The sequence below is a fragment of the Pongo pygmaeus genome, chromosome 6, assembly GCF_028885625.2.
Source record: "Pongo pygmaeus isolate AG05252 chromosome 6, NHGRI_mPonPyg2-v2.0_pri, whole genome shotgun sequence".
Lineage (NCBI taxonomy): Eukaryota > Metazoa > Chordata > Mammalia > Primates > Hominidae > Pongo > Pongo pygmaeus.
The window spans coordinates 55,658,374-55,674,551 of NC_072379.2; the positions used below are offsets into that span (position 1 = coordinate 55,658,374).

Here is a 16,178-nt window from a genome sequence, read left to right on the forward strand (position 1 = left end):
ATACCTGTTCCCTATTATCTGGCACTACTAAGTGTGTGTGTGTGCATCAGGAGGGTCAGGAGCCAGGGTCCCAGTCTCAACCTGAAGTAGCCCTAACTGCACTGGGCTCTGATGAGCGAGTCTGTCTCCCATGAGACGCTCAGCCCAGGTCAGATGGGTTGCAAATGTGAGTGGAGGGAGGGAGGAAGGTGGAGCAATCCCTAGTGTTCCCTGGGCCCTGCTCTGTGGAGGGTAGAGGGGATGAGGGGGCTGTTAGACTTCAGGCCTGCTTTCCCCCATCCCTTCCATACTCTGGAATCAGAAATGGCTCCCATCGGTCCATTTAAACTGATCAGAAGCCTGCCCCTTTTCCCTGCCCCCAGGTCTCCAAAGTCATCCCACTGGGCTCTGGAAGTCTCCTACTAGGGGCAGGACCCTGTGTCCCTCAGATGGGGTTCTGTGGTGTGGCTGTATCCATCGCCTGAGATCAGGGGTCTTGAAGGCAGAAGGGGAGGCAGTGGCTCCTCCGCAGACTGGGTCTCTAGCAGTGGACTGATTTCCTTGTGGAGTAATCCAGAAACATTTGTGGGTACACAGCATCAAAAGAAGAAAAACTACAGGAAGCCTGAAGGACCTTACAAGTCATTTTCCTTTATTTTCTTAACATATAATGAAATTCCAACTCCAAAGAGACATATATGCAGAGCAGACAGAAGCAGGGCCTTGGTGTGCAGCAGCCTAGAACTAGGCAGGGGGTGGGTGTGCCCCCTCTCCCCTCCATCACAACTCTCCCCACTCCTGGCCCCTGGCCATTGCCCAGGCAGAAACTGAGAAGCTGGAAATGAGAGGAATCAGCCTCGTGGTCCAGGGAGTAGCCAGAGACAGGGCCTTGGTTACTAGGCCTGGCCAAATCATTGTCTAGCTGAAACCATGGGCCTCAGTTTCTTTATCTGTTAAATGAGCTAGAAGTTCCTGCTAGGGAATGGAGAAGAGAGTGTGCAGATGTGATGCACTGGTGATAGCTAAGGGCCTTCTGGTTGTCCCTCTGCTTCTAAATACCTGCGTAATTGTGTCTCTTGGTTTCTGACGCCATCATGGCTAAGTGCACAGTGGTGGAGCTTCTCTGGCCCTGGTGGAATTGAAAGGACTTATGTAGATAGAATTCAGCCTTCAAAGCTGATTCTGATCTCTGAACTGTCCTTGGGCTGCAACTATAGCTACCTCATCTGGTCAAGGCTGACCTCTCCCCTCCAGGTCAATGTAGAGGGAAGGCTGTGGCCAGGGGTCACACAGCAAGCCTGTGCAGGTTACTCAGCTGCTCAAATGCCTCTGATCAGGAGCTCATGAGCAAGAGAAGAGCTTGCTCCATCCTGGTCAGGACCAGCTGAGGGCTTGGAAAACCCCCAGGCCCAGCAAGGGCATCTGCTTCCATGGGCTGACCTGCATCAGGGTCTTTCTGTCCTCAGGCTTTGGGCTTCAGACAGCTCAAGTGCTCATTGATAAACATACACCAGCATAATGGTGACCTGTGTCTACACTGACAAAAGGGAGTAGAGAACTGAAAGAATGAGCAAGATAATGCAGTGATAGATGGAAAGACCAACTAAAACTCAGAGAAGTAACATGGGTATTTCTCCTTCACCCTCTAAATGGCTTCATTCTGCAACAGCAGGCCCTATGTAGGGAAGCCTCTCCATAGGGAACAGAAAGTTCCAACTACCTGGCTGTCTGTCGATCTCTGCTTTGTAGCCTGTTTGCTCTGCACACATGTACACAGAGGCGTGTGGCGACAGCCATGCCCCTGGGGAAAGAACACAGGGCAAGTGGAAAGAGCAGCCCTGGTCTAGACCATGTCTTCTGGACCTGTGCTGTGTCTGCACTTAGGGGCTGCAAGCCCGTAGAGCTCTGCCGGTCCCTGCCACTTTGCAGAAGGAGGTCGCTGAGGCCCTGAGATAGGGGCGATTCCAAGGTCAGGCAGTAAGTCCGAGCAGGTCGGGGGCCTTGGAGCAAGCAGAACTGAAGGAGCAAAGCTTGCCCCCTCCACTGCACCTCCTGGGATCTCTTCCCCCTCCAAGCACCATTGGGAGCAAGGTGCGTGTTAGGAGAAGAAGGAGGGCTGTGCCCAAAGGCACAAAGCAATTACGGTAGAATCCCAGGCATGTGCGCAGGTGAGTCGGCGAGCAACTTTGGGGCGAGGGGGGGACTTTCTGGCACACCTCCCATCACGCTCTGAGGGGGCGACTAGCAGGTGGGTCCCTTTCTTTCACCTCCTCCACGACTTCAAGGGAGTGAGTGAATTGGTAAATCTTGGTCCCCAGGAAGCTCTGAGGCCAGGAAACAGAAAGAGAAAGAAAGAGATAGAAACACCCCCAAATGAGGCTTGACCATGCAGGTCTGGCAGGTCTTGGGGAAGTGACTTTGGCCAGCTTGTCAGAGTGTCTACAGTATGGATTTCACCCATCCCCTCCCTCCGCCCGCCCCGTCCCTGCCCCTGCCCCTGCCCCCTACGTGGATGCCCGGGCCAGATCCCTTCTATTTGGGTTTCATCTCCACCCTGGAGTTGATGTCGTCGGCATCCAGGTCGTACTCCTCCACCTGGCCGCTGGTCCACACCTTCACGCGGTCTGTGAAGTCACTGCTGCGTGGGGCCAGGATGAAGTCGTAGATGAGTACAGCCAGGGCTCCCCCGATGAATGGCCCCACCCAGAAAATCTAAGAACAGAGCAGGTGTGTTCAGAGGGCTCCACTCCAAAGCCCCTGGGAAGTGTTCCCTGGGTTACCCCCCAGCCCACCACCCCGTTGGACAGGTTTTCTCCCACCTGGGATGGAGGCAGGTAGGAGAGCCAAATCCTAACATCCTGATTCCAGTGCCCCTCAGAACTGGCCCAGGCCAGAGTACGTGGTAGGGGCACCTCCTTGCCTCTGCGTGGCCCAGCTCAGGTATGGGCAGTAGCAGCCCCTTCTTGAGGAAGGCCACTGCCCCCACACTCCCAGCTTTGGAAGGGCCCCAGAGACCATTGTCTAATGCAAAGCTGGCCTAGCACATCCACATCCACAACCATAAGAGCTAAAATCCACTGAGCGCCTCCTCTGTGTTGAGCTCAGTTTACAGATAGGGAGTGAGCCCTTTCCTCTTCTCAGCCACCCTGAGAGGTGGGCACCACCATATCCCCCTCCGCAGCTCAGGAAACCAAGGCTCAAGCATACTGTGCAAGGTCATGCTGAACCCGAAAGTGGCTGAGCCAGGATTTGGAGCCCCACTTTCAAACACGCAGCTGGGATGACCTGGAGGCCAGGCAGCATGGGGCAGGGCCGAGCTGGGAGGGCAGAGACTAGGCCTGAAACTGCTCGCAGTGTGACTCCACCCTGCCTCTACATGGTAGGCCTCAGTTTCCTGATTTCCTGTCCTCTGGCTGTCTCCCAGAGCCTCCAGGACAGGAAGGGACACTGTGAGGGTAGGGTCAGGCTTACCATGGGACACCAAAGCTTCCCACCCCACCCCCCATGGGTCTCCTACCCAGTGGTTGCTGAAGTTGTGTGTGATCACCGCGGAGCCGAAGGACCGAGCAGGGTTAATCCCACAGCCAGTGTAGTCAATCTGTGAGGGAAAGAGACAGAGGGAGGGGTGAAGGCAGAGAGTTACAGGTGAAGAGAGAGTAAGAGGAGGGAGAGGGTGGAGGGAGAAAGAGAACAATCAGGGTGGGGGACAATGAGACCCAGGGAAAGAGGAGTGCTGACCCCAAGCTGGGCAGGAGATCCCTGTGCTCCTCTCCAGGGCCGGACCCTGCCCCCAGCCCCCAGTGCTGACCCGCCATCCTCCACCCAATGGCAAGAGCCCTGTCGGGAGTCCCACTGGCTGCCCATGGCAGGGCACCCCACCAGCCCCCGCCCTCCCTTCCCCCACCTCCATCTGGGAGGGCCCCTGACTCACAGCCAGGAGGTGTCCAAGGGCTACAGAGAGGCCGATAGCAAGGGGGGCTGAGCCACCAAGGTCGCGGCGCCTCCGGTCGGTAGTAGCCAGCACGCATAGCACCAGCTGGAGGGTCCCGATGATCTCGATGCCCAGGCCCTGGCCTGAGTTCACGCCATCAGCCAGCTGCAGGGGAGAGAGGTGGTGAGGACTGGTGAGGAGGGTAGGCAGGGACTGTGTCCCAGGACCCCAAGGATACCCAGGCCTCCCAGGCCCAGGCATGAAGGGCACACCCTCAGATGGGCCTTCAGAGCCCATCACAGGGTCCTGGGCAAGCATACACAGCAGGTAGTGGAAATCAGGCCTTGAACCCACCCACTGCTGTTGATGAAACTCCAGCCCAGCCCCTAATACCTGCCTAGACCCAGGCCCCACTCTGCCTAGAAGCTGGAGAGGCCTGGGGTGAGCTGAGGCCTTTGCATCCAGCTGTATCCAGGCCAGGGTATTCTGGGGTACCAAGGCCAGAGGAAAGGGGCGAGCCCCAGGCATGAAGGTGATGGTCAGGAGCACTCCTAGGAGAAGAGGTGCAAAAAGGTGGGAAGGCCCAGCAGGGGACATGGCTTCATACCCAAAAGTCCAGAACATTCCACCCCATGCCCGACTGCATCTAAATTCCAGGGCTGAGGAGGCCTTCAGTGAGGTCCTGGCTCCCTCCACCCCTCTTTCTCCTCTGTGCCTGCCTCCCTTATTGTCTCCACCCTCTCTCTCTCCTTCTCCACCCCTGTCTCTTTCCTTGGTCCAAGGCCTGTCTCCCATTGCTTCTGGCCCTGCCCTCCCTGTCTCTCCTTCTCTCTTCTTCCTCCCACTGCTGGCCCCAGCCTCACCCTCCCTCTGCCTGGCCAGATAGGCCCCGCCACCACCGTCTGGCTGCCACTTACTTCTGGGCCACTTTTAGAAACATGACTCATGGAAAGAGAAGGGAATGGGAGCTGCCGTGAGGTCATGAAAGCCCTCCCCATGCAGCTGCCCCCGGAGGACCCCTCCCCAGGAAGCCCCAGCACCTTCCACTATGCTTTGTGGCCATCCCAGGGGCTAAGTGCACTCACACAGGGGAGCGGGACCACATCAGCAAAGGCTCACTTGCAAAGATGCCCAGATGAGGCCACTTAGGCTGCCTTCTCCCAGGCAGGGCTGGTGCACCCAAACACTTCCCAGCTGGGAGACTCACTACCCAGCTCCCATCCTCAGGATATGGGAGTGTCTCCAAGGCCATAGAGAATTTTGCAAAATCCAAGGTAGGGGGGCACACCTTGGAGGTTTTCCCAGCCCCACCCTGAGGCCATCCTACAAGAACAATTCTCTTCCCGCCTTTGTCTGCAGCCCTGGGTTACAGGGAATGACTCACATCCCCTCCCCTGCCTTGCAGCCCCAGCTTTGGGCCTTTCCTGGCGGACCCCAGGGCTATATCCCTTAGGTCCGCCAGCCCTCTGGCCAATGCCCAGTTCCCTTTCTGTCCCAAGGTTGGGCCAAAGAGGCAGAAGCCCTGTGTTCAGGTTCTGACTCTTCTACTTTCTGGCAGTATAAGCATGGCTTATCCCCTCTGGTCTTCAGTCTTCCCATCTGCAAAATGGATCTCATTGTCCATGCCTGCTCTCCAGAGCAGCTGGGAGGTTCAAAGGCCAAAGGGGCTGTCTCAGGGCATTTGGAAAGAGTTGTCGATGCAGGAGGGATGGGGCAGTGGTAGTGACTCTTGTTTTGGTTCTTCTCATCGTGTGTGCAGGATCTGGGGACAGGCAGAAGGAGTGACGGCAGGTGGAGCTGCTGGCAGAAGCCTGCCCAGAGTTAGGACAGGCTGAATGGGGTTGAGGCTGGTGAGGTCAGCCCGGCTAGTCCTGATGCCCACCCACACTTGCACCTGTGAGGCCCCTGTCCCTCTGTATCTCAGCCCTCAGGAAGTTCACAGCTCCTTGTATTCCTCTCTCTTCTGATCTCCAGGGTTGGCCTAATTGCTAGCTGGCAGAAGTCCTGAAACCAGCCCTTCCCTGATGATTAATGGAGTCATCGCTCTAAGTGGCTCCCACCTTGGAGAACCCTCCCAGCCCCATCCCTCACAGATGTGACCAGAAGGAGCTCATCTCCTCTAGTTCTTAACCAGGTGCAAGAGCCCCAGCCCCTACCCAAAGACAACATGCTTTTCATGCAAAGTGGGCAGAGCAGAGGGTGACTGTTCCAGGCCCTGTACTCTGAATCCTTGGGAAGGGGAGGGGTCAGCCACCTGCCCTGGGAATTCTGGAATGTGCCTTCCTGACTGCTGAGAACCACATGGGCTGACAGCCTTCCTCTCCAATACCCACTACCACCACCACCAGGAAGGCTCCCCTGATTGCTTCAACATCTACTGACAACCTTCCTTCAACTATCTAATACACTTGCATTATTTACATCTGGAAACACTTGATGATTCAGAATTGAAAGGGGCACTCAAAGGCCTGTTGAAACTCAATGTCCAGGAAAGAGCAGGTAAAATACTTCAAAATGTACGTTACTGTTCACAACCCATTAAATTTGAAAACTTGCTTAAACAAGGACAGTTCCCGTTGTAGTCACTTGTTTTATATATATACATGCATATATATGTGTGTGTATATATATATACACACACATATATATATGTGTGTGTAGATATATATGTATGTGTGTGTGTATATATATATATATATATATTTGCACATCCCCAGGTAGTTTTGTCTGGCCCAGGTCTTATTAAGGCAAAAAAAAAAAGAATCAGAACAATTCTCAATTCTCAATTGTCTTCTCGCTTTTGTCTGCAGCCCTGGGTTTTGTGAATGCAAGTATTACCGAAAGAATAATCCACACATTTCTTCTGAAGCGTCAGAAGGATACAAGCTCTCCATTTTGTACTAAGCCCTTGTGAGCCCACTACTCAAGGCCCAGTTCAGACCCCACCAGCTCCTAGAAGCCTTCCCAGATCCCTGGCTGGAATTAACTTCTGCTCCCACCCACCATGCCCTCACTGAATTCTCTGTGCATCTTGTAGGAAATCAATCTTCCTGAGGCCTAAGTGGGTGCATCTCCTCCTGGCCTGGGAGCTCGGTGAGGACAGAATGGGGGACCTCTGCCATTTCTCTGCCCACACCTCTGAGGGGAGGCTTACTGTGTGCTGATAGAAGTGGCAGAGAATGCTAATTTTCTAGAACTCCCACCCTTGCTAGGGGCAGCCTGGCTCCAGAGATGCTTTCCCGACCCAGGGCTGTCTTCTTCACTTTCTAGCTGGGAAACAATGGGCCAATCATTAGCCTCTGGGAGCCCTGGAGGGCAGCCTGTGCAATGGCTCAGTGAGATGATGATGTGGAGGCTGAGGCCCAGGGAGGATGCAGCAAAGCCAGGATCCTTGCCCCATAGTCTGTGCCACCCTACACTCACAGGTCAATGGGCTGGCCACTCCTAGGCCCAGTCAAGGGACCTGGCTATTCCCAGCTTGGACTTGGGAGCTGGCAGAAGGTGGTTCTGTGGCTGCCAGTGTGACCTGGCTCTAGGGCAGCCCAGGAATGATCTCTCCAGGCAATGTACTCTAAGCCCTCCCTGCTACCCATAGACAGGCCATCCAGGGTGGCTTCCAAGGCATGGGGCCCCTGGCTTGGCCTGGGCACCCTGGTGCCCCAGCCTTGGGGAAGAGCAGGCTCCAGAGCCAGGCCTGACTGAGGTTCTGAGCATTCGTTCTCAAGGGACAGGAGACATCAAGGCCTGCCCTGCCCACCCCAATGCCTCTAGGACTCAGCACTAGGCAGTGAAGGGACCTATGTGGGCCCCAGAGTGTCACTCCTCCATGGGTGCTCACACGTGGACATGGGGGTATTCCTGGTTGTGTGTGTCTCTGTGTGTCTTTGTAGATAAGTGTCTGCTGCGTCTGTGATGACCACATGTGTCCAGGGCTGACTCTCTCTTTCTCTTTTTTGTTAGATTGTAAGTGGTTTATTACACAATAATTACATTTTAAAAATCTATAAAAGAACTGGCCGGGCGCGGTGGCTCACACCTGTAATCCCAGCACTCTGAGAGGCCGAGGAGGGCGGATCACAAGGTCAGGAGATCGAGACCATCCTGGCTAACACGGTTAAACCCCGTCTCTACAAAAATACAAAAACAAAATTAGCCGGGCGTGGTGGCCTGTGGTCCCAGCTACTCGAGAGGCTGTGGTGGGAGAATGGCGTAAACCCAGGAGGCGGAGCTTGCAGTGAGCAGAGATAGTGCCACTTCACTCCAGCCTGGGCGACAGAGTGGGACTCCGTCTCAAAAAAAAAAAAAAAAAAATTCTATAAAAGAACTACAAAAATCCCCCACTTGTATGCACCAAACAACATAGCCTAAAAACAAATGAGGGGAAAATTGACAGAATTACAAGGAGGACTGGATCACCCTACCACCAGAGTGAAAAATTTTAAGAATCTTCTATTAGAAATGTATAGAATAAATGAAGCCGCCAAAAACTACCAATAACATGATCAGGGAGGGTTTGAACCCCATAATTAACAAGCTTGATTTAAGAAAATATGAAAACCCTGTATCCCTGAATTAGAGAATGCACACTTTTTCATCAACTGATGAGGTACTGACCAAGTGCCTCGGCCTCCCTGGGAACAGCTATATCATACAGGCATCTCCGCAGGACATGAGGTCCTGGAGGCCGTGCTGTGTGTTTGCACTGGTATGTCTGATGACACTTCTGAGTGCCTCACTGTCTCCCTGTGTCACACCCACACAGCTGCCACTACCAGCTAGAGAGGGAAGAGAAGAGAAAAAAATGAGCCCCCCATGTGAGAAAGCAGCAGGTCTCAACAAGCCCTTTATTTGCTCCCAGAAGCCATTTCATCTTCCTGACAAGAAACAATACACAAAGCAATGGCTTCCTCCCTCCCTCCCTCCCTCCTTCTTTTCCTAACTCCAGGGCAGGGAGAGGAAAAGGCTCCATTGAGGAACCCCCGCCCAACCCTCCTTGGGTCCCAGAGTCTGAGTGGGACCACCCAGTCTTGAGAATGTGCTTTGTGTACCATGTGTGTGTGTCCCCCATGTGAGAGCACATGTGTGTGCATGTTTGTGTTTGTGCCATGTGTGTACACTTTGGAGCAGCAGGAACAATCAAGGGCTAGGAGGCAGTGCCACCTTGACAAGTCTCCATGCCTCTGTGGGCTTCAGTTTCCCCATCAGTAAAACGTAGGCCTTGGCCCAGATTCAAGCCCCAGGCAGTCTCCAAAAGTGCCTCCTGCCTCACATCGGGGTGGTCACTTTCCAGCCCCAGATCCAGAAACCTAAGCACAGGATCCCCCGCAGGCCATCAGAATTGCTGATCTCAGCGTAACACAAAGCCTATGTTGCAGAACCTGTCACCCACTCCACTGGATCCCCGCATAGATTGGCACCCCCAAAGCAGCCTCCCCACCACAAAGCGTCTACTTGCACACCCCTAATGGCAGGGAGCTTATTGACTTAGAGGCAGCCCCTTCTTCCTGTCAACAACAATATCAACAACAACCTTCTTTACACTGAGTAGAAATCTGCCTTTCAAGGGGCCCTGACAGAGAGATTGCAGGCACTGAAAGGAGCTGCTGAAAGGGCCGGGGGCATTTTCCAGCCTTTCCGGATATCTTTTAAGTTGGAGATTTCAGCCTCAGAGTCTGCCCACCCCACTGAACTGTAGCTCCTGGCTGAGTGAAGACAGCCCCTCATGATCCCCCTGGGCACCATTCCATGTGGGCAAGGAGCCCCTCTCGTCCCCAGGGGGAAGCCCTGACTGAGGGGATCCTGGCCACTTGCAGAGCCTCGCAGACAGCATTTTCCTGCCTTCACCTCCTGGTGTGAGGGCTCAGATCCCAGCCATTCAGGAGACTCCAGACTTGTTGGTGCTTCCAGAAGGTAAGGGCCATGGCCCCTGCTGGGTAGGGACCCTAGACTAAGTGGGGGCACCATCTGGAATTGGCTTGCAGTGAGCTAATGGCCACTTCACGCTGCTAGAAGGTTGCCTGGGGTGGAGAAGGGAAGGCAAGGTGTGACAGGAGGCTGTGGCCTGGGAGTGTTGAGCAGGGGTTGAGCCCCTCAGACAGGCATCCCAGGGGGCCGTGTCCCCTCTCAAAGCATGGCCCCTTCAGAGTTCCCAGGGCAAGTCCCAGTCAGGGCCAAGCATCAGGGTGGGCAACACTGGGACCGGCTGGGCTGTTCTGAGGGCCCTAAAGGGGAAGCAGCGTCAGGATTTTCCATGGTGAGGGAAGTCTCCACCACAAAGCTCCCGCCCCATCTCTGTGCCCTCCCCCTCATCTGGGGCTGGCGGAAACAGTAATTATATGTCCCAGATGTGGCATCACCACCCAGCCCCCAGCCCCTCCCTGGGCAGGATGGGCTGGGCAGGGACATGGAAACTCTGCTTTCCTTTCCCCAGCCCTCCCCTGAGCTCTGGAGGAGGCAGCAGCGACCCCGGGAGAACTGGTGGCATGAAGGGGCCTCTCACTCTATGGCTGGGGAAACTGAAGCCCAGAAAAACGGGATAAAGGGGAGAGCTTAGGGCTTCAGTCAGGCCCCTGATGCTGCAGGCAGAAACACTTCTTGAGCAGTCAGGCCCGGAATTAGCAGGGCTGGGAGAAGACCCCAAAGAGGATAGCTTTGCCCTGTGCCTGAGCCCAGCGGGCTGAAATCACAGGCTCTGGGAATCCAGACCCCTTCCCCCGGATGCAGCCCCTGGCCCGAATCCTGAGCCCTCACCACCCTCCTCCCATGCACCCCCAGCCTGACCATACCCAACAACTCCCGCACCACGGCCCCCACCTCCTCCTAGCCTGTGCTCACACAGTCCCTCTGCCCCTTCCCTCTGGAGTGTCTCCACACTCAGGCTCCTACGAAACCTCCTCCCTGATGCCTTCCTGGCCCTCCCACCCCTTAAGTTCAAAAGTTCCCGGGCCCGCCCTGACACCTCTTATCGCATCTGCCTCCTGCTTCATATCACAGGCAGCTGGGCACTGGCTTATCTTGACCTAGGGCTGTGGGCTTCTCTGGGGAGGGAGCCGGGCTAACCCAGCCCTGCATTGAGCACCCAGCAGTCCCTGGTCATGCTTGCAGGGAGCCGGCTGAGCAGACCAGACAGCAGAAGAATGAAAAAAGCCAGCAAATGCCAGGAATCCTGAGTCCATCAGCATCTCCTACTTCTCAGAGCCCAGCCACACCCTGCTATGTCCCTATCTCATAGACAGGAACTAGGGCCACACAGGCCAGTCTGTTGTGTGATGCCACATGGTGTTAGTGGCTGAGCTAGGACAGGGACAGGCGAGAGTGTCCCCAAGCCTCAGAGCCTCTCACCCTTGGCCAAAATTGGTATTTGGCTCTTAGAACTAGCCGGGACCTTGCAGGCTGGATGGAGGCCCACGGTCTCTCTAGGGCGTATCCTGAGCCCTGACTCAGTCAGGAGAAAGTTGTCCCCAATATGTCCCGAAGGGACACCCCCTGACTCACCCCAACCACTTCCTGCCACATCTTTCTCTGTTTTCCTTGGAAATCTCCATGCCAACCACTTGCCCCACCCAGGTTTTGGCCGGGGTGGGGCTCAGGGCCAGAGAGGCTGCAGGAGCCTACCCCAGGTCATGAAGGAGAGTGTGTCACCTGCTGCCCAGACTGTTCCCAGCTCCTCTTGAGGCATCCAGGCCACTCCTGATGTCCCTCCAGTTCCAGGGCCAGTGTCTGACGGGAGGCCTTAGGGGGGTACCTTCTCTATTTCTAGGCCCAGAGTTGAGGTCCTGAACCCCACCCTTCCATTGTTGGGACAGGACAGCCCCTGAGCCCCCACCATCATGCTTAGCGCCCTTATGTTCAGCACTGCCCCTGCTGGGCTGCTCTTAGCCAGCCTTTGTGGGATGGGTGATAAGCTCAAATCAATGAAGTGAGCTGGCTGTCTGGGTGTGGCTGTGAGGTCACAAGACCTAAGTCCCCTCTCGAGGGTCAGGGTCCGCAGCTCCAAAGAAGCTCAACAAGTTAGCAGCGGACAGGTCTTGAACCCAGGTGTCTGCCTCTCAGCCCAGCGCCAGCCCCCACACTAGGCTGCTCCTCTTTCTCTCCCATTTGCAACACGCCCAGCCCAAGTATTGGGGTGACTATAAAAAATGAAGGTTAGGGAGGGAATGGGGCACAGGAGTCGGGTGTGGCCTCTGATCCAGATGGCATAGAAGGGGCCCACCCTCCCGCCTCTGCCTCGGATGCGCATACTAGAGGGTGAAGCCTTCGCCAGCAGGTGCAGAGGTTCTGCCCTGTGAGATGGGAGGGAAGAGACGGGGCCAGAAAGCCTGGGAATCACATCCCCTCCCCTACAGGGACGCTCCCCTAGCCCATCATCCCCAGCCAAGCTTCAGTATGAGCTTGACCCTACCCAGCGGAACTCCCTGAGGCCACAAGCTCTGCCCCCACTGGCAACTGAGGCCTGGGGGGGTAGAGCTTGATGTGGCCCGCCTGAGCTCTGTCCCGTACATCCCCTGCAGCCACGTCTAAACTGGCTAAAGTCTAAACTCCAGCCCACGGAGCTAATCTTCAATCTTGGGCCGAGCAGAGGATGGCTGCAGAGGAGGTTGGGTGAGGTGTCACTGTGACACAAAAGTGCTAAGCCCCCCATGGCCAGGCTGAGCCAGCTGCCCTCTGCACCAGACCTTCACCTAGCCTCTCCCGGGCTGCCAGCCGCAGGATCTGAACTTTGGCTGGGAGGCGAGAGGACAGCTGCTGTAATCACTATCTGCCATCTCTGAGGTGCCCTCAGAGATGGCCCACACCGTCCCCACACCCACATGCCCTGCCCACAGCCCCGCTAGCCTCATCTCTCTAGACGAGTCCTCCTCTCTGCTCCTTAGCCTCTCTCCCTCCCTGTAAGGGCACCCCCAAGCCTGCTCACCTGTCCCTTGGGCCCTCAGAGACATCCTCCAAGCCTTCCTCAGTATCTCGGGCCAAATCGTCCCCTGCTATGGCCCAAGCCCGGCCTGAGTTTGCACTTGTCTGAAGAGCTGGGAAAGGCCGTGTCTGGGACAGCAGGCGGCTGCCACCAGGGCCAATCTGCCATGCTAAGCAGCCCAGGAGACATTCTTTTCCACAGCTGCCACCTAGTCACCAGCATCTGCTTGTCATTAGTGACCCCAGTCCAGACCCCATTCAAGCCAGGAGCCATGGGCACGTGTTGCAAACTCACTCCCACACACCCTTACACAGCAGCACAAACAAGCACACAGTTGACACAAGCACAGAGACTCATGCTGGCAAACACCTGCACACATACACACCTTCACACACACACACGCACACGCACGTGCGCACACACGCCACACCTCTCAGTGCCTGGAGACCATGGAGCCCAGCGCTTGCTCCCCAGCCCATACTGTAATCCAGGAAAACTGCCTTCAAACAGCCCCAGAGAGTGTTTTCACTCTCTTATCTTTGTCTAATTCCCAGGCGCAAAAGAGTGGAAGAGGGCCTTTCTCTTGATTCCTAGAGGTGGTTTGTTTGGAAACCTGTGTGAATGTGGGGGGCTCCCTGAGGGAGTCCTGCTCACACACTTGCAGAGCCAGCTGCAGACGGGCTGGGCATCTGGTTCAGGGTGGCTGGGGACAGCGGGCAAAGTTTCCCCGGTGTGCAGGGCTGCAGGAGGAAGGAGCTGGCGGCACAGGCAGGACTGAGAAGGGCCAAAAAGCTACAGCCAAGGGGCGAGGAACTGCTGGCCAAGCTTATTCCCCATAATAGATGCCCTGCAGGGGACATTGGCAAGACCATTATTCTCTGGATCTCAGCTTCCCACAGTGCCTGGCAGAAAACAGGCTTTGGGAGGCATGCATAGCTGAGTTCCAGCCCCAGCTCTTCCCCCCAGCTCTCTACGTGACCTCCAGCAACCTCTTGTCCTCTCCGTTCCTCAGTGTCCCCATCTGCACAATGGGCAGAGGATGGAACCGGTGCCTTTCAGCAACATTCTAGAACCCCCCAAGCCCAGGGACACCCCACTCACGTCATTGCGGCCAAGCGAGTTCCCAGGCAGGGAGGAGGTGATGCCTGAAAGGATGGCGGTGGCGACGATGGCCCCCACGCACTGGGCGATGATGTACATGAGGGCACGGAAGATGCTGATCTGGCAGCTGAGCAGCAGCCCCAGTGTGACAGCCGGGTTGAGGTGGGCGCCGCTGATGTGGCCCACACTCTGCGCCAGTGTGGCGATGCTCAGCCCGAAGGCCAGCGACACCTTCACGTTGTCCTGGACCGCCGTCTGGTTGTTCCCCACCGGGTATTTGAAGCCCAGGGCAGAACCGATGCTGATGAAGACAAAGAGGGTCATGGCCAGGAACTCGGCCACCACTGCCCTCCAGAAGAGCTTCTTCTTGAACTCGCTGGCCATGCTGGCAGGGGGCTTGGCCTGAGACCGCTGCCGGGTGCTCAATTCCCTCTGAGAGCTGAGCCACAGCCTGGGCTGGGCCTATTTATAGGGCCGGGGGGGGCGGGGGGAGCACAAAGGGAGGAAGGCCTCTCTTCGCTCCTGGCCCGCCCCACACCACACGGACCTCCTCTGGATGGATGCAGACACGGCTCTGCTGTCAGCCTGCCAACTTTTTCCTTCCTCCTCTCCCCCTCCCTCTCTCTCTCTCTCTCCCTCCGCCCTCAGCCCTGCCCAGCCCAAGGAGGCAGGCAGGAGGCAGCCGTTGCTCTAATAGGCTTTGGGAAATTCTTCCAAGCTGGCCCCACTCAGGGAACCAGAGAAATCCAGGTGTCTCGGCCCTGTGTGCAAAGCTCAGGGAGTTCCTGAGGGCATAGCCAGGTGCTCCGGAGTGGGTGGAGCGGGCGGGCTGGACTCAGTGGGTGGACGTTGCCCTCCCTGGAGGCAGGCACCATGATCCTGCTGGCCTGACATCCCCATCCCAACCCAGAGAGGCACTGGCCTGGAGTCCCTGGGCCCAGGGCTCCAGAGGGGCAGTCAGGTCCTCCTGCATGGCCACTGCATGCCATGTTAGGGATGTCCCAGAGTCCCCAGTCCCCCAGAGCCAGGCCTCTGTGGATGGGGGCACGGAGGCATCAGAAGTTGCAGAGAGGTTGTCTGTGGCTGCCCTCCATGCTGCGGTTGAGGGCAGGCCTGAGCTAGGCAGAGCTATTGGAAAGCCCCCGCCCCGGGAGCTCCCAAACTTCTCGAGAGCAATTTGAACCAATGATTTGAGGGCAGGTTGGTGAAGATGGGGACAGTTTAGGACTTTCCTCTCAAGGCAGTCACACTGGCAGGTCACCGCAAAGGTGGAACGAATGGCAGCCCCACCTGGCATTGGAAGGTGCTGGAGAGGAGGGAGGGAGGGAGCAGGAGAGAAAGGGAGAGACAGAGAGATGCAGGCTGAGGGGAGGAGAAGAGACAGACAAGGAGAAAGGAAAGACAGTAGCAGGGAAATAGAGCAAAAGTGGAAGTGAAAGAGACAGATCCCCAGCCAGAGACAGTGAGACAAGCAGGGCCGAGAGAGACAGAGAGAGCGCAGAGGGCTAGGAAAAGACAAACTGAAACAGGGGAGATAGGACTGGACCCAGAGCCAAGAAGCAGAAAGGGAGCGATAAATGAGGAGAGGCAGAGAGTGGGAGGGGCCAGACGAGCCCCTGCAGAGGGAGGGGCCAAGGCCCTGCTGCAGATCCCCGTGGGCTGCCTGTGCCCTGGGCATCTCCAATCCAGAGGCCTAGCACCAGCCAACAAACAACAAGAATCTGGACTCCAGGGCCAGCAAGCTGTCAGGAACCCCTGGGCCTGGCCCTCTTGCCTGCTGCATGGAACGTGCTGGAAGAACCAGGCCCAGGAGGGAGGGTCCCCCTGCGCCCCCTAGGGAGGGCCTGGGATGATCTGGGCTCTCCTCCCACCTCCTGCCTGCCCCACCACAGTCCCACTCGGGAGTGTTGGCATCTTCCCATTTATAGGAAAGTGAGGAAACTGAGGCCCGGTGAGAGGACTTCTCTAAGTGTGCCTGGGGCAGGGCAAGGATGAGTGGGTCTTATGCCTCTTGTCCAGGGGCCATCCTGCAGAGAATGACACCAGTTGTTACTGGCCACCCCTCTGCCCAGCTGTGGCCTGGCTCTCGGGGTGAATTGCCAGGGACCAGCCTGGTGTGTGTTTGCTGGGGCTGCAGGTGGGGAAGATGCATTCCCCTAAGTGCCTGTATAGGACGGTGGTGGCCAACAGGCCCTGCCTTCTCAGACAGCCCGGGTGGCCGAAGGTCATAAGTACTTTCTTAGCTGTCCAGGAGAG

At 56.5% G+C, this 16,178-nt stretch overlaps 1 protein-coding gene across 1 annotated transcript; it reads right to left on the bottom strand.

Moving 5' to 3' along the window:
* Positions 1-610: 610 nt before the first annotated feature.
* On the bottom strand, positions 611-14,380 carry AQP1 (aquaporin 1 (Colton blood group)). Its single transcript, XM_054495059.2, has 4 exons — positions 13,923-14,380; positions 3,911-4,075; positions 3,497-3,577; positions 611-2,691 (listed from the first exon to the last, which is right to left on the bottom strand). Exons 1-4 carry the CDS (start codon positions 14,304-14,306, stop codon positions 2,512-2,514), a joined length of 810 nt encoding a protein of 269 aa, XP_054351034.1. The 5' UTR covers positions 14,307-14,380; the 3' UTR covers positions 611-2,511.
* Between the last annotated feature and the right edge of the window lie 1,798 nt (positions 14,381-16,178).